The sequence below is a fragment of the Grus americana genome, chromosome 3 (genome assembly GCF_028858705.1).
Source record: "Grus americana isolate bGruAme1 chromosome 3, bGruAme1.mat, whole genome shotgun sequence".
NCBI lineage: Eukaryota > Metazoa > Chordata > Aves > Gruiformes > Gruidae > Grus > Grus americana.
The window spans coordinates 118,624,998-118,652,248 of NC_072854.1; the positions used below are offsets into that span (position 1 = coordinate 118,624,998).

The 27,251-nt window shown below is 39.0% G+C and overlaps 1 protein-coding gene across 3 annotated transcripts in view; it reads right to left on the reverse strand.

The window, feature by feature from the left end:
• The window catches only part of MACROD2 (mono-ADP ribosylhydrolase 2), an 892,353-nt gene that overhangs the window by 671,577 nt on the left and 193,525 nt on the right, over positions 1-27,251 (reverse strand). For all 3 annotated transcript variants that reach the window (XM_054819960.1, XM_054819959.1, XM_054819958.1), the window contains exon 4: positions 26,852-26,881. In XM_054819960.1, the coding sequence (XP_054675935.1) occupies positions 26,852-26,881 (30 nt within the window). The remainder of the gene's footprint in view (positions 1-26,851; positions 26,882-27,251) is intronic.

Genomic DNA, 27,251 nt, shown 5'->3' on the forward strand with positions numbered 1-27,251 from the left:
GGTTTTTACAAAACAAAGTGTTCATTTCATTTCAGTTAAACCACAGAAATGGTGTGTGTTTACATTATCTATTCCAAAGTCTCATTTCCTTTTCACTTATTACATATACAAGACAGGAACTTCAAATAACAAAGCTGAGGTGCATTAATGAAATGGAGAATGACTTGCTCTTTGTTATTTGCAGCACGCACGGAAGATACATGTATGTGCCAAAGAAACTTGGGTGAGCATCAGTAGTCTCTCTACCTTTTAGGATTTAAAATAAATTACTCTGACACAGATTATGATATGTATCATGAAACGTTATACACTAGGTTAAGGAAATAGATGCATAACTCGAATGAAAAAGAAAACACACAGGAATTCTGCATCTGATTTGGTCATCAAAATATCTGTATGGAGTAAAGGAGCAAATTATGTTCCCCACCTGTGTTTCAAGGGATATTTTTATTTTTGCAGGTTAAGAGACATTTCTTTCCATTTTATAAACTGCACATTCCGGTCTGGCAACAGAGAGATGTGTGCCATCCTCTTAATACACTGTATTTGTTAAAAGAAATTTACTATACTATACAAAGGAAGTTATCTGTTTAGCACACAGCCAATGCAGAGAGAAATTCTACACACATGGGAACTGACCGGCAGAGACTGGTTTTAGTTTGCTTGTAATCATGCCTGTTATTGTTTGTGAATGTCATTAGAAAGCTATAGATTTCTTAAAATGTACCACATTTCAGCCAGTTGGAAGTTTGCGCTACAGGCTTGCCTTCACTGCAACAGCATACTCTTAAACAAACAGTTTGTCAACAAAACAAAATGAAAACATTGATCGCTTCAACATGCCAGTGATGTTTAAAAGAAGTTTAAAAATTACTTCCTGAAATATATTTCCAGAGATCATTCCAGACACAAGACAATGATCTTGTGCCCAGAAAGGCTGCATTGTCTCGCAGTTTCCTCCCAAAAGGCCTCCCTTTCTTTCCATGATCCAGCAGCAACCCAGATAACATTCAAGTACCACGCATACTCCTTTTCATCTTATTCATGCCCTTCTCCTAATAAGAATCCCGTTTCCTCTCAGACCATGCAAACATCTCCCCTTTTCCCTACTCTATCCATGGAATGGGACAGGGAAGACACATTATCCTCCTTCGCTCTGCCTTGGGGAAATCAGAGCAACAATATATCCTTTAGTATTTTCTGGTATTCATCTATGAATTATCCTCGCTTCCTCAATAACGTACATTGACATACAGACACCACCATATCCATCCAGAAAGAATCTCAGTGTTTTATATTACCATTGGTATTTCAAGAGGTACTGGGAGAGATTGTTACAAAACACAAGTAGAACAGAACAAGATTCTGCTTTCTAAGTGGGTTCCATGCCAGCAGTGAGAAGATAACCCACTGAGGATGAATGTAATTTCGCCCTGAGAGGAGTTCAAAGGGTTCTTTTGACCTCTCAGAGAAACCCAGAACTTGGCTTCTAGAGATGGAATAAACAAACAAAAAGGTTCCATCCCAAAAGCTATACTGTTCTCAGACTTCAAAAGATCAGGCCCATGCTGAGAGGCTTGTCAGTCATTTTAGTGTCCATCCATCATGTCAAAACACTCCTCAAGTTTTTTGTTGAAATGTGTTTTTCACTTCTTGCAAGACCCAGAAGTTAGCTGGTTTAGATAATTTTAACCAACGGTTGTCAAATAATTTTTTTAAATTATGTGTAACATCTTTGTGGTAACCCATCTTTAATCCAGGACTGTAAATACAACAACATCTCTTTGCAACTATTACAGCTGTTAACAAAGTGAGGGCATAAAAACTGAATTGAAATCTGCTAAATTCATATCTTTCTATTTTTATATATATATATATATATATATATACACACACAATATATATAGGCACACACAAACACATTTCATAGAATCACAGAATGGTTTGGGAGGGACCTTAAAGCCCATCTAGTTCCAACCCCCCTGCTGCAGGCAGGGACACCCTCCACTAGCCCAGGTTGCCCAAAGCCCCATCCAGCCTGGCCTTGAACACTGCCAGGGATGGGGCCTCCACAGCTTCCCCGGGCAACGTCTTACAGTGCCTCACCACCCTCACAGTAAAGAATTGCTTCCTAATATCTAATCTAAATCTCCCCTCCTTCAATTTACAGCTATTACCCCTTGTCCTGTCACTCCATGCCCTTGTGAACAGTCCCTCTCCAGCTTTCCTGTAGGCCCCTTTGGGTACAGGAAGGCTGCTCTAAGGTCTCCCTGGAGCCTTCTCTTCTCCAGGCTGAACAACCCAACTCTCTTGGCCTGTCTTCATAGGAGAGGTGCTCCATTTAGACAGACAGATACACACACATACCCCTAACAGGAAGAAAGTCAGTAGCAAGGGATTACTGAAGCCTCAGGCCACTACCACCAAGTGATGTTTTTAGTTTACACCAGTTCAACCCCCCTCTTTGCTGATGTTTCTACCAATGCAGGGAACAAACTCAAGCTCATATTTAATATTTGTGTTCCCTTTGGTTTATCAATCCCCATCTTTCTCAGCTTAAGACCACACATTCTTTGCTCCATTTACAGACCCAGAAGTTTCGATCTGGTAATATCCAGTCAGGTTCCTGCCAAACAAATAACAAATAGTAATTATTTCTCATGTTCCAGATGCCCAGACTGCAAGGGAAAGAGGTTTGGTTGGGCTGACAGTCAACTCAAAGCCACAACTTCAAAGGAACTCAAGCTGTTATTAGTTCTAGTATTTCTAAAATAACTTGGTTTTACTAGTGGCTTGATGGCAATAAAACTTACAAAACTGTTATTTCTGTTCTGGGAAAGCAATGTCCTTAATCAGAGAGTCACTTCTTGTTAAAATGTGTGATTAATGTACAATACCAAAAAAACCTCATCCCCATGCTTACACCAAAACGAAGAACCGCTGCTTAGTAAATGCAACTACTCTGTAAGAATTCTTTTAAATAGCCTTAAGTTCTTAATTTCTAAAAGACTCCAAGATTAGCTCAGAAATCACGACTTGAATATATTCACATCATAAAAATTTCTTAAGATTCTCTTATACAAAAATCCTCTTCTGAATTAAAGAAAAAAAAATTACAGTATGTTATGCCTCAAATATTGCAAACTACTTTTCAAGAAACAGACGTACATTAGTAATCAGTAACAGTAGTAAACAGCAGCTAGGTATTGCCTAAAGACTGTGCAAATTGCCATCTTTATTTAGGTTTCAAAGCTTGAAATTGTGGAAAACAGCCTCGTCTTAAAGGAGCTTACAGACTTCCCAACAGTGTAAGTTTGACTCTGTAAATAATATGCCATGATGAGTGAAGGGGCAGACAGGGGATGGCAACACAAAATGGCCAGTGAAGAACAAAATATGGGTAGTTGGGTCTTGGGGGGGGATTTAATTTAAGAGAGAGACAGCATTTGTGTAGAAAGATGACCTTCTAGGATTCATATTCACAGGAGTAACATCTTCCACAGTATAAACATGCCAACCAACCAAAGTATTTGTTTAAAGCTCTTCCTGATGACTTGAAACCTCCTCATCGCTTAAGTACATATTACGGGCATCTGAGTTTCGAAAGGACAGATATACCCTCAAAAGGCAATTAACTTCAGTGCACTTTGGTATTGTTTATTTAGAAACAGGTCCTTCTGGCCGACATTTAAACTGCAGCATTCCGGTTTTGCAAGTGCAAGGTCAGAAAATTCCCCAAAAAGAAAACAAACTAAAAGATACGATGCTGAATAAGGTTCTAAAAGGCATTTAGAAAGGTGATTTCTATGTACACATTCTCTTACAATGACTACAATCTTCACTGTAGTCTATGAAGCTACTCCTAGGCATTGCTGTGGTACTGAATATGAATCAAACTATACATTCCTGTATCTCATCTGAGCATGTAATCACTTGACAAATCAATCAGCACTCGCTTCACTCAAAAATACAAAGGGACAGATTCACCCCCTGGTTCCAGGGGGATCTGCAATCAGAGATTGAGATGAAAAGAGCCCGGGGCTTCTCCTGTTTCTCTGCTCCGCCTGTTCTGCTTCAGGCAGCTCCAGCAGGAAACGGAAGGTATCAATGCCACTCGCCAATTAACCGGAGTCACACCTTTCCCTCATCTGGTTTTTGAAAAAGTCCAAAAAGCCAAGATGGGAAAGGGAAATGAGCTGGGGTGAAACTTGGTGCTCGGGCTTCTTGTCAGGTACGTGTGCCCTCCGCTCTCCAGCCCGTCACCCTTGCCGCGGATGAGCCACATACCCCATAGCCAGCCAGGAAGGCATCCGTATTCCTTCCTTCTGAATGTACAGGAGTTACAGAAGAGAAGTAGGACAGGAGTAGTCTACCAAAGAGAGAAATAATTTTTCCACAGGCAGTCTTGAGGGAAGAATTGGCCTTAGGGATGAACTAGACAGGAGGTAAAACTTACAGAAACATGAAGCAGTGCTGGAGAAGAAAGATAAGTAAAAAATCCTGTATAACGGAGATAGAGATTTCCGTTTGTCCTACCCAAAACTAAGGGGCAAGCCCTCAACCCAGAGATCACCTCAACCTTACTGTTGAACCTTACAATTCACTGCAGCAGACTGCATGTCTAAATCCTGTGAAACACAGGTATTTAAAGAATTCATTTAAAATGAATATATTTTTACATTGAAATGGGAGCAACAGCATTTATATCCTTAATAATACATTTTCACAGTGGAAAGTCTGGCTTATAACAAAACCAAAGTAGTCATTACAGTATCTGCAGAGATTGTGCCATTTTCCTGCGTGTTTCAAAGTCAGTGTTCGAATCCAAAGCACTCTGGTCCTTCCCAAAGGAATTTTGTAGCAGGTGGTGTTAATAATCCTTGAAACAGGATTCTCTTTTGCTGCACCAGCTAAAAGTTAGGGGAAAAGGGATTATGACAAAGACTTCACCTGACCCAGTAATGCCTCTGTCATTTGTCACCTATCATGTCAGTTTTAGAATAAGCAGGTATAACATTTCAATCATAATACTGCAGATTTACTTCTACACCTGCCAAGGTTGAAGGCTAATGTGCTCTTAGAGAGCCATTCTCCTGCAGGAAAGTATATGGAAATTAGAAAGAGCTACATTCTGCAAGGAACTGTCAGTTTTCTTGAGGGCTTTTACAAACCCCTTCTCCTCTGTTTAACCATTAAAAAAAAAAAAAAAAGCGCGAAGGAATGGTGAGGTAGAGGTCAAACCAGAACGTCTCCAGTGAAATATCTGTGTGACAGTTTTCTGAAGTCACCTTATTGAAAGTAGCACTGCTTCTTGTCTTAACATGAATGCTTTCTAGTTTTCATTTATGTTGATTGCTCATGCAGTAAAAAATGTCTGGGGCAGCAATGTCACATCACATAAGGAAGAGTTGAAAGATGTGATACCTTTCTAATATCTAATCCCGAAGTTGCAGATACATTAGAGCCATTATTTTGTCATTAAAGTCCTACCTTTATAATAAATTAAAGACCTTTGGACCCATATTATACACTGGAGTTATATAAGTACATAAGCAAAGCATTTCACTATTAAATATGTACTTTTCCAAAATGCAATAAAAATAATTTATTTCATGTGGGACATTTACCAGACACATTTTAAATATACCATACAAATTCTTGGATGTTTTCCCACAAATATTTGAGGTGCAGATGAAAAATTATAACAGATATTTAATAACTTTAATTGGTATATTTAATTCACTTTAAACTATTCAATAAATTTCCAGACTTCTTTCAGCTTTTAAATGGCAATTTAGCACTTTAAAATGGTACAAGATAGGTATATCCATATATTTGAAAACAACTTCAAAAGGCAAAAATCACTGTATTAACAGTTAACTTAGAAAATTTGTGCCTAGATATCTAATTTACTGATTTTTTTTTATTAAAAAAAAAGAAAAACCAAAACTTTGAGGAGCTGCGTCCTGATTTCATCTTCTAGTGCTACTGGCCAGAAGCAAAACCATTAATCTAAAATACCCTTACTTTGATTTGTCAGCTTTGATGCATTCAGATATAGCTGGACAGAGCTACTGTATGGACTAGGATAATGAATAAAATTGTAATTTTCAAATTATTATTTCTATGAAGTTCTAGTCTGTGGTGGTGACAGTGTCATCAGATCTGTTGATTTTCTATCAGCTTTTCAATTGAAAGCAGACTATCGTGACCACCTTAGTCACTGAAAATGAATTTTACCCCAGAGGCAATTTGCATTCCCATTTTCAGACTATACGCTATTTTCAACTCAACTAAAGTAAATGCTACAATACCCTCTTAGAAAACCAGAGCACTGCTCTTTACATGTGCAAAGAAAAGACAATCAGCATATATTCAGTTTAAATAAGAGTAAAGTGACTAGGAAGATTTCAGCTACACAAATTATATACAATTGTATAAGATTTTAAACTCCTTGATCCTTCAGCATTTGAGAGAGATGTTTGTTTAAAATATTAAGCTATTCAGGAGGTACCTTTTGGCCCTTTAGCTTGTCATAAAAAAAGCATTAATGTATTTTATTACTTGTTTTTAAGCAGATAATGTCAAGATCTGGTCCTCACTGAGTAAAATGGAGGCTATCTTACTGTAACAAGGCTAGCATCTTTAAAGAAAACAACACCAAATTTCAGGAGTTTTCTTCCCCCATCCAATTTATTCCTGCCCACGTTTCCCAGTGCTCTCAATCCCACACTCAGATTTCCTGTTCTTCCCACTGCCTTTCACACACTCAAAACCATTCTTTTCCCCTTCCTTTTCAGCCCATCTCCCTTTGTCCTTCCAGCTCCATTTCTCCTATGAATCCACCTCTCCTCCCACTTCTGCGATTTCCTTATTTCTTTTAAAACAACACACACACACAAAAACAGCCAGAGAGAAGTCCCCAAAGAAATTCCCCCTTAGAAAAGGAAAAATAACCCACAAACAAAACCTCAGGGAAAACAAGGAATAACCCTGCATCTGTACAGAGCTCTGGTATTCTGTATGTGACATTAGAGACTGTTATCTTTTACCTTTTTATTTATTTAGACTATAAACCAAACAAGTTAAGATCAGAGATTTAATTCAGTAGGTCACTTATTTGATTACAGGAGGCAAAGATGGCTGGCTGGTGGAGGTTAGGTGGTTTAAGCAACTACTGAAAAAAAAAAAAAAAAACCAAAAAAACCCAAAACCCAGTCAAAATTAAGCTTCCATCAAGGAGATGCAAGATTCTTCCTAAACTCAGCATCCTAGCTGCATCAACAGGATTGCTTACATCTTGCACTACAACCAGTAGCAATCTGGAGGGCTCTGCAGTGTCTGGTTGCCATGTAACTATCATCTACATCCGAAGATACATTCATGTCTGGAATAAGAACTAAGCTTTTCCCATGTTGCCGGCTTTTACCGGAACGTGGCTTCCCCTTTATCCTCCCCTCTCTGACTTCTCTACTTCTTTTCTCCAAGCGCTGAGATTAAATGCCTATATATCAAAGTATGATTGCCAAGGAAAGCAAAAGTTAGATTATAATCAACACAGAGCTTGAGCCTCAGTCCGTACAGTCCTCCTATGGCTGGTGTCAAAACAAGAAGTGTTCCATACGCCTTTGGACACATTCAGCCTCACGTACTCTTGTCCCTTCACGAGGCATGTGTCACCAGCCTGCAATGAACAGTGCAAATGCACCTGCACAGATCTAAAAATTTAACCTGAAGTTCACATTAATAATGAAGCACTCCAGGTGGTCTGCAAGCTGGGACCATAATGAGGAACTTTCAGTGACACGCTAGTTATCAAATGTTGAGCCAGGTCACTACACATGAATAAAGTGATCTCCCTAGAAAGATGAAAGGGGAATTATTGTTTTCTTTTTAAGAGAGATTACACTTGCCTTCTGTAAAAAGTCTGAAGAAGGACAATGTGCTAAAACATTTAACTTGATTAGACTGGAACTGAATAAAATACATCAAGAACTATCAAAGGAGCAGAAAATTATTCTGAACTGTATATGCAACAGTGGCTAAATCCTGCCCGGTGCCCTCTCAACCCCTGCTGACAGCAAATCTCTTAACTGTGGTTGCACCGGTTGCAAAACTGGTGGAGGAATGACGCTCATCATTCTTGTTCCTGCTGGGGGAAGGAAGCAGGGGCACAGGGAACATCAGAGGTGATAGTACCGGCCCTGGGAACCGGGAGCACCTTTCTCATAGCCCAATGCCTGTCTCTGCTCACCACTTAGCAATTCCAGGGAGCAGGCTGCCCCCGAGCTCTGTAGGGACAACCTTCAGGAAGAGCCATGACCAGCATCTGAAAGAAAATTAGGGACTCCTTCAATCTGCAAGGGACTGAGCCCCCATTTGCCCTGCTTCACACCTGCTGCGTCCCCTGGCGAGTAGGGGGGATACAAAACACTCTGGGACTCTTCACAGGGAACTCGCTCAGGTCAGAGGATAAGGGACAGCCGTACTGGCTGTAAGGTACCCTTCCTGCTTCAAAGAGCCCAGGCAGCATATATATAGGGAAGAACATACATAGGATACAAAACTGATGTCCTATGTTGCCCATGCCTCAGGTGGTCTTCATAGAGCCCTGGATGGCAGGTCATTATGGCAGACAGCCATGTAAGCAGCTACATAACGGTTCAGATCTGTTCAGTCCCGTATAGCGCATCTAGTACAAACCGCTTTGTGTTCTTGGCTGAAACAAAGCTTTGCCCTTGCTAGGGAATGGCAGGAGGAAGCAACGGCGGACAGAAGGCAGCTCATTCATCCAGCCACCTCAGGCATCCTCTTTCATCCCACAAGGAGAAAACAGAATCAAGATCCAGAAGTGAGAAAGCTGAGAAGGTCTTAAGCTTTACAGCCTTTTCTAAATTTTTACCCCAGTGGCTTGCCCTAAGGGAAAATTACTTTTAAAGCTTTACCTACCCAGAAAGAAATGCCAGCTATTTTAACAGGGAGCAAAGAAATCTTGGATTGAATACTCAGCAGCATGCATCGTGACTGTATCGAGTAGGTCAATGAAACATGGAAGGAATCAAAGAGGGCAGGATGGTCCCCTACAAACTTAGCAACACTAGGTCTGTTTGAAGTTCCCTACGTATTGCAATATTTCTGTGACCAAGCACTAAACCAATACAATTATGTTATAAATCGAGTTCAGTTCAGACTAGAAAAGTTCTTCATATATTTCGCAGATGGGTATAGTACAAGGACACGGAAATATACAAGGAGTAAAATCTCTGAATTTTGTTTGTACCTGATCCTGTAATCAAAGCCAAGCAAGCTGTTACTGTTTTCTACTCCTTCACAAAAAAGGTATTTCAGTGAGATCCCCAATAATAAAAAATATCCCTAAAGATATAATAAATCAGTTAGCTGTTCTTCTCATAAAGATAATTCAAGCACTATACAGAAATTATGGGTAAGTTTCCTTGCCAATACGCACAATTCAAAATCAACAGCATTCAAATCTCTTCAGAAAGATGAACACATATGCAATCGCACCAGCTTGAAAAAAACAAAAATAAGTCTATTTACTGCATGACTCTGGAAACTAAATGTAAAGCTTTCCCTGAGAGAAAGCCAGCTCCAAACCTTATGAAGCTGTTTTAGCTTAATTGTTTTGAGATGTAAATGTAAACAATGCAGAGTGACATTCTTCATTTGGGAGAAAAACCAAAACCAAAGAATAAACACAGTTGCTGGGTCTGAAGCAAGCTGTTCACTGTCCTGAAATAATATAACTTACTTAGACATGTTTTCACGCTGAGAAGCTGGAGAAGCCAAAGTGTTGCTTAAGGGCCATTTGAGACACTTTTGCTCCTAATGAGGCCAGCATATTTTTTGCAACATAGTCTTATTTTCTTTTTTTCCAAGCATCCCTACATGGAAATAGATATCAGCTTCTAAAATATCACAGCCTGTGTATTATCACCCAAATAAATCATTGTACTTTTGAGAAAAAAACCTCAACAGTTGGAACAGGAATAACGGAAAAACAAATCCAAAAGCAAAAAAAGTATACAACTAAGTGACAAGTTATTCTTCCCATCGCTGTGCAGGCCTCACTTCCAGAAAGAATTAATCCTGATACTAATTTGAAGACTTTTATGAACTAATACTAAACATCCGTATTTTAATCTTTTAAAATTAGTTTTTAGTAAAACCTGACCACTAACCGTAGCAAGCTGTTCTCAGAAGTCAGGCTTACTGTTCTTCACATCACCTGAAACATGGTCTTCTATCCCTAAAGGGCTCTTTGTGAAGAAACAGTATGTTAGCATTCATTACTGTAACCCATTGATGTATATTTTATTTGTGGTTTTAAAGTTTTCAACCACTTTTCTTTGATGCAATGCATAATCAGTAGTAGTTAAAAGACTACCTTAAAAATGGAAGCCTCTGAACAAATTTTGTGATAGACCATCAAAGGAATGGAGTTTGAATTAAAAGCTTGAAGGGTAAGAAGCAAACGGAACTTGAAATAACAGAGGTCTCTAAGAACAATGGCAGGGACAGGGGAAGTCTCTACCAGTAACAGCACTGAAAAGCTTCGTTCCAAACAACTAGCAGACACAGCTTCTTTGCTTACCTGGATCTAGAATTAAAACTATGGATGCTGTCAATCTTACACCAGTATAAATGTGAACCTTTACGTTTCTACACTGAAAATGCTTCAACAGTTAACCGTAAAATCATACTGCACAGCCCAATGAAAAGTGATCACACAGGATCCTTCAATGAAAGGTAGTGTATTTCAGGGGACTACTACTGACTTGTGGTCCATGGAGGGCTTAAAATCCTACTTTGAAGGAATCCGCAAAAGGTAACTAAGAGAAGAAGGCATGCTGGCACCAGGCTTAAACTCACCGTACATGCAGGCCGTACTTCTACTACAAAATCTATAGTCATTCATAAACTAGAAAAGGCTGAAAAATGCTTCTCTAGACAGTTTTCATTCATTAGTAATGGGAATGTTTTATGGATAGCTTACGCTTTAGAACAAACATGCATAAATCGTTTATCTAATTTTTCTATTATACCTAATGCCAAATTTATGTAAATATAGATTACTAGTCAATGACTAGAAACTAGAAAATACAAGCTTTACTTATTTTTACTTAATAGATTAAAACCATTACCAATCTACAAGTGAAAAAGTTTACTGCAATTCCTGCTCACTTTATTTGAAAATTAACATTACAATTTCAAACCCATTTGCGAGTCACTTGCCTCCAAGCAGTCTTTTACATCATTTTAAAGCTCAGGTACTTGAGCTTTAAAAATAATACTTGAGTTTATTATTCCAGGCAAAGAATTCTGCTGAAAACTCTCCTTCAATGTTTGAACAAGCATTGATGAAACGGTGGCAAAAAGTTCACAGCCAGGCAGGCAGTCACAGAAGCAGTTTTACCAGTGATCCACAAAATTCAGATTCAGACAACAGACCCCTACGTAGTTCAGACCTTTTCAAATAGACAGAGGCAGATCTGTCGTGGAGTGTGGGAAGTCTGCCAACCCTCAAAATCAGCAGTATAGCTGGGAAAAGGAGTCTGAACTATTGCAACACCTGAAACCAAAAATGTAGAGCTCATAAATAGTTCTAAACACATTTAAACTAAGAGTAATATAAACTGTTAGTCCTCATTAGTGTTTCCTATGTATATCAATCAGAACTGTTAACGTAACTCCTTGGAACAACCAAATACTGTATGAATTATTTTAACTGCAAAATTAAAGATACAGGTCTTGCATAGCACAAAGATAAAAGGTTTCCTTCTGAATTCAGCTACTGTTAACATTTGCACCTGGTGCTTACATAATTAAATGCAGAAAACAACAATTGTACCTGAAGAAAAACTTAATTAGATTAGGCATGTAGTAACAAATGCAAAATTACCATCATTAGTACGTCAGTGTTCTACAAATGGAAATGCTTAACTGCCAAGCCTACAACTCTCATGTCTGATTTATTCCCAGAGATGAGGAGGTGACAGCCATTTGCACCCTTTTGTAATTTCAGGGCAACTGCATCCAGGAGAGATTTACTCACAAAGGAGCAGGCAGGAGTACTGCTGTCATCTTGTCTCTCTCTCTCTCTCTCTCTCCAGAAATTCAGAAAGTGTACTTTCATTTACAGACATTTTGCGCTACAAAAGCAAAACCAGGTTGGGCAGCCTGGAACAAACTAATGAGTTTATGAATCTCTTATGTGTCCGGATCCTTCACCATCAGCCTTGTGGGCTGCTTCACAGGCACCTGCTGTTCTCACAGATAAGACACTGTGAATGACATGTGAATGACATGACAGCTTCCCCCTACCCCAAGCAACAGGAATCCTTTAATTTCAGGCTTAAAGCTGTAACGAACAAACAAACAAACACCCTAAGATTCCAGGGGAAAAATCTTTCAATGGCATACTGGTACAGATAGCGACGCACTTGAAAAGATTGCCTACAGAAGTTGCAGAGTCACAAGCAAGAACACAAAGAAGAGTTTGACGAGTATCCACCAGGAGTGACCTAAGCAAAAGTGATGCTGTCTGATCCAGCCTTGCTGTCCTCTGACTATATGGAGAATCTTTTAAAATAGTTGGAATACTCTTACCCAGACCTGCTAAAGAGCAGCAGCTGTGACGCCTGTGTGCGCAGTCACAATGTGGGAAAGAAATGATCTCCAGAGTTATAATAAAACAAGAACTTTTCCAGTTGTCTTCTACCATCTTAGTTAGGGGGAACAGTGCTCACAAATCTTCAAATCTCACCACCCCGAGAGATCAGACTCAGTATGACTAAATGGCAACCACGTATGTCATAGCCTTGTGAACCCAAATGTTCTCTTTCACATGAAATGGGCACATGGCTGTAAGGCCCAAACCTACTGCTGAAGGTTGTAATTCTCTAAATGCCAAGATACTTTCATTTGTCAGGAATTAAAGTGAGCTTAAAATGGGTATTTAAATGCTTTGTATATTTAATCAACTTTCCTCAATTATTAAACTGTAAATATTCCCTGAGTATTAGGGCATTAATTCGCTCTAAGAAGCTCCCAGAGACTAGAGCAGCTTTCCTGGATATTTCATGCCTGTGAAGTTATTTAAACATTACCGTTGAAATTGTAAAGCTAAACAAGTCTTCCTCACAGTGTCTCCCCTGGCAGGGCAGATATTTAACTAAAGCTAGCACCTAAAGCTAGATAATATTTAAACTGCTGTTTGATAGCTGTGCCAGAGGAGACCTGATACAACTTGTTCAATAAGAAGTATTAGGTTTTAAATAACATAAACGAAAGAAAAACACCTAATTAAGAATTCAGGGTGGTTTTTTTTTAAATATGCAATCAAATGCTTGATGGCAAACCTGTCACACCCACCAGCATGGACTCTCTGCCTTGCTTGTGCTGCACTACTGAAAGCTTGCAGTCACATTTGGCCTTGCAAAAGGAAAGAAACCTTCCTTTTATTAAGAAAACTCAGAGAAGTGCTAAGCAAAATTGTGGTCTGACCTTAACCTGTACGGTGTAGCCAAGAAATAATAAAAAAAAGTAGTCCAGTTTATGAATTTTTGAAGCAAAATTCACATTAAGATAGTATGGGGCATAGATATGATTGTTTCGTGAGAAAACCATAGATACATAAGGTTACCCAGCTGTGCAGCCATGAAACATTTTTTTTCTTGATTAAATAAGGAACTATGGCAACCAAGGGTACTATGGCCTCACATATGCTGTAATAATGAGATATAATGAAGGGTCTTCTGGGAGCTCTCCCACAACTGTTAAAATTTTATAGCATCAAATTTGGGAATTAATTTTGAAAAAGAGAGAATTCTATTTAATATTTGATGTGCATTGGTACTTTTTTCCTCTATAAGGAAACAAACATCCACATTTTTTATGTTTAAAAAAATTCAGCTGCTCCTGCTGAATCAACTCTCAAGGGAGAAGAAGATAATAATATCGCATATGAACTTTACAGTATTTGCTTAGTATATCCTATTTGCAGATATCATCTGATTTGAATAATCATACGTTTGCAATTTTCCAGCTCCTGATGAAAAACTGACCTGTCATCAGAGCAAATTTCCTTTATACTCACATATGACCGTTATCTGTACCTGCTGTTATTAAGAATATTCATTTTTTTGACACCTGTTCCACTAGTTATCTACATATAAACTTATACATATAAAAGGTCTCATCTTGGTCCACGGTGAGGTCATGCTACTTTTCTTTTCCGTAAAAAGTGACTCAAAATAATTGTCCGATAAACCTGCCAATTCTTTGTCCAGCTGTCATTTCAAGGGGCAAGTTTTCTGCTGAATCTTTTGTTCTCTGGGAGGGCAGGCTGAAGCGCTAATTGCTTGCAAGCCCAGAGAAGAGGCTAAATTCCACTGCAGCTGGGTTATATCTGGATGGAACAGAGGCCCTACCCTTCAGCAAATAATCCCCGTGGAGAAATTATTGCCAAACCATCATGGGTGAAGAAATACAAAGAAGGTAGTAACACCAGGGGTTTTATCCTTTTACACCGACAATACTGCCTTCATTCCTAAAAGCAATGGAACAGCAGACGGGGTGACCACCATGGTACAGCTAGGTTGGGCTAAACCATTTTAAAACAAAATTGTGATTAAAAGATAAACAGAGATAACAGCCATAACTGTAGGCTTTCGTTAACTTTTTCTTCACTTATAGCAACTCTGAAATGGGCAGTTCTCCTTCATTTGCTTGAGTAACGAATTCATTTGGCTCGACAAATTACTGTCTGTTCAGAACACTTTTCCCTTCAACCCAGTACAAACTGGTGAAAGGAAGGAGAAAGGGCGCTACCTGCATTTAGGGGCGGATGGCATGATTCAAGATGCAAGGGACTGGTGACTAAAGCTGTGATTAGGATATGGCATAAGAGTGAAGCTGGCAACGAAAGGGCACAGGCACGCAAATCCAGAGAATCTGGGAAATTGGCCTGGAACTAAAACTGAACCATTTCCCAGTAAAGAAATCAGACAGTGAGCCAGGAGCAGAGGGAAACCAGGACTGGCCAGACACAGAGACTAATTTTTAGAAGTGAACATTACGGTAAGAAGTAGGAAAGGGGCCACTCACTCCCCGCACCCCAAATGTTTGAGAGCAGGGTCTCACATTACAGTCTGCCCAGCAGCAGAGGAAGTTATCACTCATCTCTTCCCCTTCGCACTTGTTTCCAGACCCATCACTCCTCTCTCAGTCAGCTCTCGGCTCTCCGCTCCTTCATCATGTCAAAGCAAACTTTTAAGAGCAAGGTCTGAAATTGTCTAAGTAAAAAATCCTCCCTAAAACCATTCCCTCTTTAATATGTAAATTGAGGCCAACAGACTTTTGAATGGAGGTAATTAAGAGAGCAGTAAACTCTAAAATGCAGGTAGTGGCACTGGGAACAAGCAGTGGAGAAGAAGGTGGGAATATCAAGGTGAGTTTCAGTCCGACAATTTATGATGTTGCATTACATCCTGAGTTGATGTACAAGTTCCAGTTTGCAGAATCTCTTGGAATTTACAAGATGTACTTTCTGAAATTTAAGGACTTCCATTCCTTTACAGAAAGTAGTCCCCTCTTGCATAGCTTGGGCCTTAAAATTAGAATTCTGACCTTAATCTCTGCTTTCTTTTTTTTTCTTTTTTTTTCTTTTTCTTTTTTTTCTTTTTTCTTTCTTTTTTTTTCTTTTTTTTTTTTTTCTTTTTTTTAAAGATACCACCACTGTTTTGGGAAAGACAAATATATTACCTATGAAATCTTTAATTTACCTATGAAATCATATACCAAAATGATAAGTACCCTAACAAATACTGGTTTGCAGACCAGAGTTTAAGTACACAAAAAGTAAAACATGGTTTATGCTTGGAACAAAGAGGATGACTGAGATGAGGTTCCAGCTGGAAAAACAGTGCAATTGTACAGTTAGAGGCAATATCATAATACATATATGCATAGAGACTGTGAGCCCGCAGGCAAGTTGAATTTTGGCACTTCCTAACTTTACGTACTTGGTTTTGCACCTTAATAACATTCTTTTAACACTGTGTGCGTATAATACAGTCATAGATCACTCAGCCAAGACATAATTGATTTAATCATCCACATTTGTGAATGATTTGTGAAGCTTACATGAGTTTGCTAAGTTGCAGCCCTGCCCAATAAAAATTAAAACAGATGCCTCTATGAAGCCCAGAGAAACAAGCTGATAATGTAAAAGGAACAGACTGAACTGTAACAGTAGAAGTGTGACAAAAAATATTTTGTTCTTCGCTACTGTATATGTAGCCAAAACTACAACACTACGGATCTGTCAGTCCAAATGGCAAAAATATGATTTTGAACTTTAAAAAGATAAATTAACTTTAAAAGAAACTTGAATGAAAAACCCTACGCATTACAAGGCATTTACATAAGAAAATGGAAAAAGATGTAAATAAGGCGACTTTGTAAAGAAAAATCATAAGGTAGCATTTTTAATGGCAGAATCATTCAAATTCTTCTGCTGTTGGAAGAGGTTAGATTTGGTCGATAATGAAATTACATACATTCTTAATCCAGAAGACTCTTTTTGTCATCAAAAAGTTCTTAAAATGCTTTGTTATTAATACTATACAAATTCAAATGAAAAGTAAACAGCCCTTTTCTAACTTAATACAGAGAAGCACCAAATAAGAACAGTGAATTGCTGTATGTTTAGAATTATTAATGGTGGTAGCCTCAAATACATCACATTCTTCCAAAATTCAAATGTCCTCTCCATTAGCATAAAACTGGTTATCTAGCAGTATCTCATTTCCAGTTAGTGGTCCTTCTGCCATTCCTTTAGAGAATTTGCTGTATAACCAATTAAGGTCTAATTGTCGGAAAGTTGCTCTCAGTAGAGTATGTTTTCTCTTTTTCCAAATATCATCCTGTTTCTACCCATGAAACTGGTACTAAAATTAAAATTCCTCGTCCTTCCAAAGAGGAATCAAAATTCCTATTTGCAAAACTGATTAGGCATTACGAAACTCCAGTGAGTTATGCTTTGCCCTCAGAGAGCTGATTTTTGCTCTTTTCTATTTGGACCTTTTGCAAAACATACGGTTTCCTTGTCTCATTTTCCCAAATGTAAAATGGAGGAAACATTACTTCTCTGTTAGAGAGCAGTTAGGATAAATGCACCAAAGGTCTGTGGAGCATTTAGATTCTGTGATAATACTACTCATACGGATGAGGTTCACCATGTGTTTTCTCTCGTATCAGAGCCATCTTCAGCAGTTCCTGTCCCTGGTTACTTCACACCTCAGTTTACTGTTCCCCCTCGGCAACTGATTTTAAAAATAAAGTCTACATTGAATCTACAAAGTGATTCAGGCTAAACTTGAAGCCCGAGAAAGGGTGGGAGGAAGTGGGGTGGGTGGGTGTTGAAGCTTTTTTATTTGTTTCTTAAATCATAGGAGCATCATTCGCAGCTTGCTGTATAGCATGAGAATGAAAATTAACAAGTGGAAGCTGCATTACCATCCAATTTTACCAGTCAGAAAAGACGAGCAACTGCAAAGACAGACTTGTACATGCAGGTTTTCCACTAATGTCTCTTAAAAATCAGTTCCTTCCATATAAGAGTTTTAATCCTTCGTTAGCAATCACTACATTTCATCTTTTTTTTAATAATGCCGAAAGTTCATTCCACTTTATACTGTCAGTTTGATAGAGGGTTCTCAAAACTGGAAGGAAGAGAACTGCAAAGACAGGGACACAGAAAACAAAGAAGAACAGATCTTTCCAAGACTCAACCATCTTGCCAGCTGCTCTGCTGGAGATTTTCTTGGCTTTTGAAAAGCTGCATGTTATAATCTGTAAGCATTTTGCACAGAACAAAGGAACTTTGGAAAAACGTGATCAGCAAAGAGCGACTCATTTATGAGTAGTGAAGCTCTGTGGAAAGAGCAGAAAATTTGAAATAGAAGGTGAGAGGTGAACACAGACCTGATTTCATAATCCTTCTTCCTATATGGCAAGAAGAAAGTTGTAAACCCTTTCTATGATACCAGTAATTTCGATACTTGGGTTTTGCTTGCTTCTACAGTTTAATCCCTGGGGTTTATTCAAGATTTTCTTTGAAAATATGGTGACTAAGTAATCACTTTCATTAGAAACAAAAAGAAGAAATTATTGTAAATTCTTTCCATTATGCAAGGTGGGGCATTAAGGATGATGACAACCGCCAATCTCCGACCCTTGGGGAATGTGAGTTTTCATGCCCAAGTACATCAGAAGGCGTAGTTACAGCTATCTTCTCCTCCTTCTGGGGACCTGCTAGTGTCATGCAATGCCCGTATTTTCATTTTACTGGACACACAGACATTTTAAAAGCAATAACCAACACGGATCAATAAATAGTTGTTGCCATTTTTTTCCATGCCTTGCTGCTCACACCTATATAATTTATATACATTTGATGTAGAAAGTAAGGAGTTTAGGGCTTAGAGATACTTTTAAGGAGCTCTCTACTGATTTAAGGTCTTTGTTTTATATTTAGGCATACCAGCATGAAAGCTTCAGGAAATGCTCTGATATTCAAAAGTGCCTCTATGTCTACAAGTCAAGTACCTCCATCACTCCTGTATTTCATTTGCTCTATTTCTTTTAATATTGGCTGTAAAAATAAATAAATGTGGTTTTGAAATGTTTTAAATCACATTTTGCATTTTCCTCCTACCAAATAGTCAGCACTCCTGTTCTAGGACCAAGAAAAATAGCTGTAGACCTTAAATCTGAAAAACAGATTTAAAAACACCACCACCCCTGTTTGAGCCTAACAAAACATGTCTTCACTGCAGCGCTCGCTTCATTCGTACCTCAGCAAAAGGGACGCTGTCGAGATTGTTAGGCGTGAAACTGAACAACTTTGACAGGTGTCCCAATTTACAGATTTTTCTTTAAGGAAACCAACCAAATGCTTAATTTTAAAAACTGTCTTCTGTAGACTGGCACATATATATACTCAAATACCTGACTCACTGTATTCTCATTGTAGCACAGAGCCACACGTGTCGCTGCCTGCACTCCCAAACTCTATTTTCACCCTAGGAGCTGTGCTCTTCACCTTCAACTACAGGAGGAGAGTCTCGACAGGAGTATCCCAAGATTCCTGAGCAGCACCTTGGTAAGTGAAAAAATAATTGTATTTTCTTCGTACAAGACATACATGCGAGACATATACATATTTGTCTGTATGTGGAAAAAGTGTTTAACATTTTTAGAGCGTATGTCCAATTCACGTAACAAACATACTGTGAATTGCCTTATGCATCATGTGCTATCTGTGGATTAGGGAAGGTTTGTGATCTCTCGGCCTGATTTGCAGCTCTGTCCCATAACATGAAACAAAAAGGAAAAAAAGAAAGAAATACATTCCTTACATAACTGCCTGCCTTTTCAGCTTGGATTTTTATCAAGAGCACCTTAAATTTTCAATGACCATGAACTAAAGGTCTTTCCCAGTCTAACAAAATTAATGCCATACTTGTATTATTTATTTATACACACACAAAGGCTGACTTTCTGAAAAGACTGCAAGATTCAGTCACAAATATATATAGGATATACATACGTATAAGTATGTATATATGAAAGCCATATATATATATATATATATGGCAGAAACTGTGCACGTTCATTTTTTAGTTGCGGGTACCTAACACTGTAATTACCTCATAATGAAATTAAACAGAATGAGGAGAGTCAGTGTGACACTCTGAGTGAAAAACAAAAAGGCCTCACAATTAAGCGGGAGCTCGATGTTGTGGACTCGGGACTCAGTAACTGATGAGCGAAAAATAAAACATCACCTTCTAATGTCTAATTAAGTCAACACAGCAGCAATATTAAAAGGCTGAGGACAGCAGTGAGTAAGTATGCCTGGACACACGAAATTTTAGATTATTTTCATGGCTGAAACATACAGTCATGTTCCCGTACCGCTGGTGGGAATAGGAGCTCCACTTTAAAGAATCACAGGCTGACCATGTATTTTTAAAAAGTAATCATTAGGGAAAGTCATTTATGTGCATCAACAACTATATGTACACATTTGAAACTTCACACCTGATCACATACCTGTATCGGTTCCTGTAAATAGCAAAACAATTTTTTTTTTTTTTAAAGTAACTGCTGGGAAAATGTAATTAACAGGAAACAATTAGGCAACAACTAAGAAATACTTAAAATCAACCCAGAGACTTCCTGTTTATGATTATTACCCATAACTACAAGAATGTATAAAATGACTGGAGAAAGGAAGTTAGCACCCCATATAGCCAAAGAGCAAAATATATATCATATTTAAACAAAAACAACAACAACAACAAAAAGAAACTAGAGTAGAGCACACATTTAAAATACAATCATGGCAGTTTGGGTTAAGGGTCCTTTGAAATAAACAATGCTTATTTATTTATAGAACTATCATCATTATATCTCTCGATGCACTACAAAATGAGAAAAGCCACTAATTTTAATTAAAGCTGAACTAAAACTCACAGAGAAATATCCATTGCAATAACAGAAGGCAAAAAGCAAACATACATACACAGATTGAAGAAAGAAAGTAAAAACATTTCAAGAATAACTGACCTGTAAAGAAAGACTTTGCTTACATAGGAAGTTTGCATAAATTCTATAAAAGCAGTTAAATTACAGAGAAATCTATTTGCTTTGATCTGATCCAACAAAAAGCTCATAAATAATAACAAGATTTTGGGCTGAACCAAACACCTTGAAAGGGTTACAGTCTACCCTGAGCTACTGGGCTAGCAATGGAACTAGTATTACAGCTGTACAGAAGGAAATACATAAATGCATAAATATTAAAATTTTAATTGGCTGATGTACTGTCACAGTGGGGGAACTTGTGGATACAGCCCTCTCAAACCCACTCTATTTACAGAGATGAAAAAGAACAGCATGCAAATAGTAAGAAGAGATAAAACACTTTAACAACCCTACAGAATTGCAGCAGCAATCTTCTAGCAGAAAGGGATTAATTAGCAACAAAGGCAAATGGCCATTTGCCTTAAATTATCAGTTCTTCTACCTGATGATTATTCGTTAGGAAAATCTTCGTACCTTCATAGCTATTATCTAAATACCTAAGATATGATGACGCAGTGTACAAAGCAACTGAAAGCTTTTGAAGCTAGTTGAAATCCCAGATGAAGTACATTTGTTCCATGAAGCCATTTGTTACAAGCACACCCCCAATCTGACAAACGCATTTGACATGATACAAAAAAATGCCAACAGACTGACATAAAAAAAATACAAAATAATAATGCTTATTTTCTTGATGAAAGAATCCTGTCAGTGCTCCTTTCCCAAACTCTTTCTTCTCCTCTCAAGGGATGCATTCATGTTATGCGCACGTCATGCACAAATTTGAACTTTGGATTTAAACCCTTGCTTCACTTGCATTTAAATTATGTAAATATCAAGCCCAAGCCCTGTGAAATCCAAAACAGAGAGCATCTCATCCCGGTTCAGGATAAAACAGGCCTGTCTTCTTCCTGTTATACATTTTGAATGGGCTAGTGTAGGGCCAGTCTAATATTAAAAATATTCTTCTTTTACATTGCTATGGGGTGCTTTGCAAGTTGTCTCGTTCCGGCCTCCAATTTTCTCTCGTACAACGTTCGCTTCTCCGGGTCATGTGTATTCATTTACCATGTATATTCATTTGCCATGAAAGATGATGTCATGTTACTATTCAGACAGTGAGAAATCTCCTTTTTTTTGGTAGAGATTGAACTACTAGAAGGTGGCTGGAAATGGTTAGTAGTGTACCTAAGTCACAGTCATGAGAATAAAAACTTCACCCCTGGCCAAGGGGAGGGATGTTAAGAAAAGAAGTTTGTGGCAGCTGTTCCTTCCTGCCATTGCTGACAGGACAATCACCGGCTTTTTGAACTCATTGGTCTGCAATTCATTGGCAAATAGACGGGGTGGCTGGCAAACACCAATGACTTTGTAGCAGCACCCTACCAGCAGTTATCCTCTATTTCTGTAGCATTAGCAGCAGCCATGACAGTTGTGCTACACACCTGCTCTACCCAAACAACTCCACCATCAGTTTGGACCCAAGTGGTACAACCCAGATGCTCAAACACCGGTACCTAGCAGTACTGGAGCTGCCCCAAAGTGACATGTCAGACCCTCAGTTGTCATTCTGGAGAGGTGCAGATGCCGCCCCAACCCTGTGTCCTATCTGCCAGACCCATGCCTGTGTCTCAGGGAGCCCAGGGCTGACGTGGCACTGGATGCTTGTATGTAGGCGAGCGTAGCCGCTCGCATTTTGAAGTGGCATACGAACCCTCGCACATAGCCTGTCTCCTCCGACACGCTGTTTTGTGCTCAGGCTCCGCAAAAGACCCCAGCCATTGAATACCCGATTTCCCACCTGATAAACCTGTTTTCCAGGATAGAAGTCAGTCTGTGGTTCTTTCTTTCTAGCAGGAGAAAACACTTTTTTTTTTGCCACTATTGTAATCTAACACAGAGGTAAAGGCGAACAAAGAAAGCAAGCAAATCCCCCTTTCAAAATGGTGTCTACCCAATAACCTACAGAGAAACTCAAGTTCCCTACTGTGATCATGAACACTATACAAGTTCCCCGTGCCATAACAGTTGCTTAAAATGACATGCCTACAAACTGTATCTTGGCAGACTGGAGAGGTAGGTCTGGTCTACATTTAAGATATACTAACATACTTATGGCTATACAGCAATTAATTTTTTCCATGCCAGCAAAAGCCCTAGAAAAGACATAGTTACACTGGCCAAAAAAAAGAGAGAAACGGAGAGAAGCAGAAAAGCAGACAGATCTTTCGGGGAAACCAACTTAAACTGGGTCCAAACAATGCTTCCAAAAGACTGTGAATATGACCTGTCTCCTCTCAGAGTTTTTCAAGACAAAATTACCATTTTCAAGTACAGAGCTGACAAAAATTACGTTCATAACAGGATGATGTCTCCTTCCCCAATGTTAGCATAGGCAACAAAATCTTATGAGGGGGAAAAAAAAAATTCTCTAGCTTGCTATTTTAAATAGACCCTCAATTTAAGGTCAAAGAAAGCAAGCCAATCCAGAAATAAGCATGCAACAAGAACTTGATTACAGTCAGCAAATGAAGTAAAGGAAAAATGAACCCCGAGGAAAATAACCGAAAACAATGTGGGGGCAGTGGGGCACAACCCCCCCCCAAAATCCCACAGACTATCCAAAACCGTAAGGGGGAGGAGAAATCTCACCTCGTGCTCACTTTGCTTTAACAAAGTGCATGAAATCACATATTTTCATTCCTTGACATAGCTGTAAAAGAATGTAAAGAAAAAAAATTGCCATGCAAAATAGGGCATTTCGATTTCTCGACAGCCAAAACTTCATGATAGATTTTTAAAAGGGGTCACTTTTTCTCAAAATATCAAATGGTATTTCCTCACTCCCTCCAAGTGCAGGTAATTTTCTTAATAATTTTCACCTTTGCACTGTTGAACATAATGGGACAAATAATACATGATGCACAAATAAGTCATAATGCTCTGTGCAAGTTAATAGGAGCAGTGAGATACTGAATGTGTGATAAACTCAGACCTGAAAGCTAAATATGCCTCCTAATTAAAAATCAATTATTAAAACCAGTAAAGAATGAAAAAGAAAAAAGGCACACTCACCAAACTCAGTGAAATCCTGGCAACTTCAGAGTTATTTGAAAAGCAGAAAGAAACCTTCGACATCTATATTTAACTGAAGTTTCTCCTAAGACTCTATTGGGGGTGTCTTGATTTTATGATTAAACAGTTCTGTGAAAAATTGTTGCTGGTATCTTTTGTGCTTTTATCTCTTCATTCCAAATGGTCATGGAAATGAATAGACAGCATTTAAATGAGGAATGCAAGAACAAATCATTACTCTGGCTCTGGGAAATCAAAGTACACGAATGCCCTGATGTGGCTCTGAGGTGACGCAGGGATGATAAGCGGCCACCCAAACCCACCGGCACCTGAGCTTACAATTAATTGCGCTATGTTTGCTGACAACATCGCCCATTGGGTTCCTCAACTGTTCTCTTCCAGAAGATGGTTTTAACATACATAGTGAGTAATTCGCAAACTAACTTGTGTTCAATTCTGGAAAGATTTCAAACACAGAACAGCTCAAAAGCAGCTTAAAATCACAAAACCTGTTGCACAAGCTTGGACAAGCGGAAATTTCTGGTTTTCATTTTCTGTAAAACTAAGATACGTATTCAATACCCCCAGCAGTGACAGAGAGATTAAATTAATGAGCATTACTGAAGAGATCTGAATCCCGTCATTGGAGAAACTACACTGGTATTATGCATTATCATAAATATTCAGCACCTGCAATCAAAAGAAGGCTTTGGTGTTTACGTATATAATAAAGTTTTAATAATTCACCAGCAATATTTCACACAGAGTGCTGCCGCCACTTCCTTCTGGAAAAAGGAAAATATATCCAGAATTTAAAATCCAAAAACATTCAAGTGGAAACAAAACAATCCCTTCCAAGAGGCAGGGGCTCCGGGCTTCATCTGCCTGCAGCAGGCAGGTGGACCAGCCAGGCCTTCCTCCATCTTGTGCTCCCCTGAGCAAGCTGCAGCCTGCAGACCCTGTGCTCCCTTCCCTTCTCCAAAAGGGCATGGCCAATGCATGCACCCAAAGATGGAGCCACAGACACCCCATGGTGGCTGCCCAAACTCAGGAACACTTTGGCAGCGAAATTCTCAGGATTTTTCCTCAAAAGACTTGGAAAACCTAAGTGAGTCCACTCTGAGCATGCGTTGGCCAAGGGGAGGTCACGGCACCTCCAGCGCACAAACACGGCCCCTCAACCATCAGCAAACTCTAAGCCATAAAATAGTCAAATTTCATATGTTACCTGCATCATAAGCCAGAGGGTATGTTGTTATCCTTCCACCAGAGAATAAAGGATGTGGGATTGTGTTTCATGGTGTTTTGGCCACAGGGGGCTGCAGAGAGACCTCTGAGGGAGGGCGTCAGGGCTGCCCTAGGCCGCCCACAGCCGGTTCCTCAGTGGACCCACTGTACACCAGCACTCAACCTGCCACAGGAGCTTCCTGAGACCACTGAGAAAACTTATTTAAGAAATGGTGGTAAAAGCCCAAAACGATGCCAAGGCAGGAAGAGAGAGGGGAGATGCACAGGAGAAGGTGCAGCAGCACACTGACCCAGCCTTGCGCACTGCCATCACCTCAGCCTGCCCTGAGGGGGCAGAAGACCAGGAAGTGGTGGGTAGGGGTGGGGCGCGGAAGGTGGTTTTAATTGCAAATAAATTAACTTGACTGAAACTCCCTCACTTTTAACACACAAAATACAGGAAAAATCCTGACTTGACCCATGGTGCCGGCTCATCCCATCTGCCGCGAAGGGAGAGCCACGTTATCTAGTGCCACGCTGAACGGACATCAACTTTTGAAGTATGATCCAGCTGAATAAATACCACAGAAAGTCAATAGCCAAATCCTTGCAGCAGCAGCGTTCTGGGAACCTGATTGGAATTTGAACATTTGCATTGATTTATATTTTTTTTTTGACTTTACCAGCCAGGAGCAAGCACTGGAGACGAGGTACACGGACGTCTCCACAGGAACACGAACGGCTAGCGAAGGATTACCTTTTAAAGGATTTTCTTTTAAACAAAGAAAAAATTGGTATACTGCAAACAACTAACTCGACTCCAAAGAAACAGATTAATCCAACAGGATTACCAGGTAAGGCTTCCCTGTGCTTTAATGTCCAGACACGCAGCTCAGAAACACGCACCATTCCTTTGACACCCCAGTGCAGTTATCAAGCACCTTTTCATGGTCCACAAATAAGGGAGGCCTGTTCGGTAAAGGCTATTAAAACAAAAGCTTTGACGACTTATCATCAAGCCTCACAAGCAACAGCCATCTTCTGTCTTTTTACAGAGCCCTTTCCTTTACCCTTGCATATGTAAGCTCTGATCATCAAGTCCTTTTAACTCCAGCCAGGAAGGAAGATTAGTCACTGCCTGTACCACTCCTGCACTGTGAAATTTCCAGAACCAAGCTCTTTTACTTCCCTCTGGGAGGCAGGGGAAGTCGCAGAAAACTGAGATCAACCTCTTGGTGGTTTTTTTTTTTTTTTTCCCCTGAATTGTTAACACTTGTGCAAGCTTTTACAGCCATGGTGCTACAGTATTACAAAAAGCAAAATAGCATTGATCTACTAAAATAGAACAACATTCATATATTTGGAAACAATACACACTATATACACTTGAGCATCTCTGTCTTACTCGTAGACATGTTAGTAGCATCTCTTACATGCACCAGAGATTTGTCTTGAAATCTACTTGAGTATTCTGGCAAACAGAATGGGGTAAGCAACAGAGTTAAAAAAAAAAAAAGTACGAAGATAAAGCCTCATTAATTTACTAAAATTACTGTGGTTTAATTATTTAACATTTCTTTTAAAGCTGTCTATTTAACACGCATTCAAGGTTCCCTTGAAGTGAATCAAAAATCCTAAATACAGGTCGGCCCTAGTCTAATCCAGAGGGGAAACCGGATTCAGCAGCAGTCACAAACCCTCCCTCTTGATGATATGAAATGTTAGAGACTTTGTTGAGCTTTCCCATCTAATTTTACATTTCCATCTTTTGAACTTATCACACATTGTTTTATAACCAACTAAAACACTACATTTGTTCAGCATATATTTCACACTTATTTAAGAATAAATACAGCATTAAGCAAAGACTCACCTCCTCCACCTCCAAGAAGGCTGGAATTAGCTGCAAGAAGAACAAAAGGAGAATCGTTAGCATTGAGCTTCCTAAATATAGATGGAACCAAAACAGATGATGTTTCACAAGAGATTTTGCCATTATTTCAGCAACTTTGCTACTCTCCCCTTATCCAAAAACATTTATTGCAAAAACAATCATTTATGTAAATTGTAATCGCAGTCTTTACCTTTGCACTATTTTGCAATATCTTTGAACGTATAGGCTAATAAATAAAACAGTAATACAATTATTAAAGCTAATGTGTTGAATACCTTATGAAATTACCGTCTTGAATTCATAATTCTAAAAACCACATTCCTTTTTGATTACCAAATGAAGTAAAAGTCTTTCATTTAAGATGCAACTTTTCATTAGC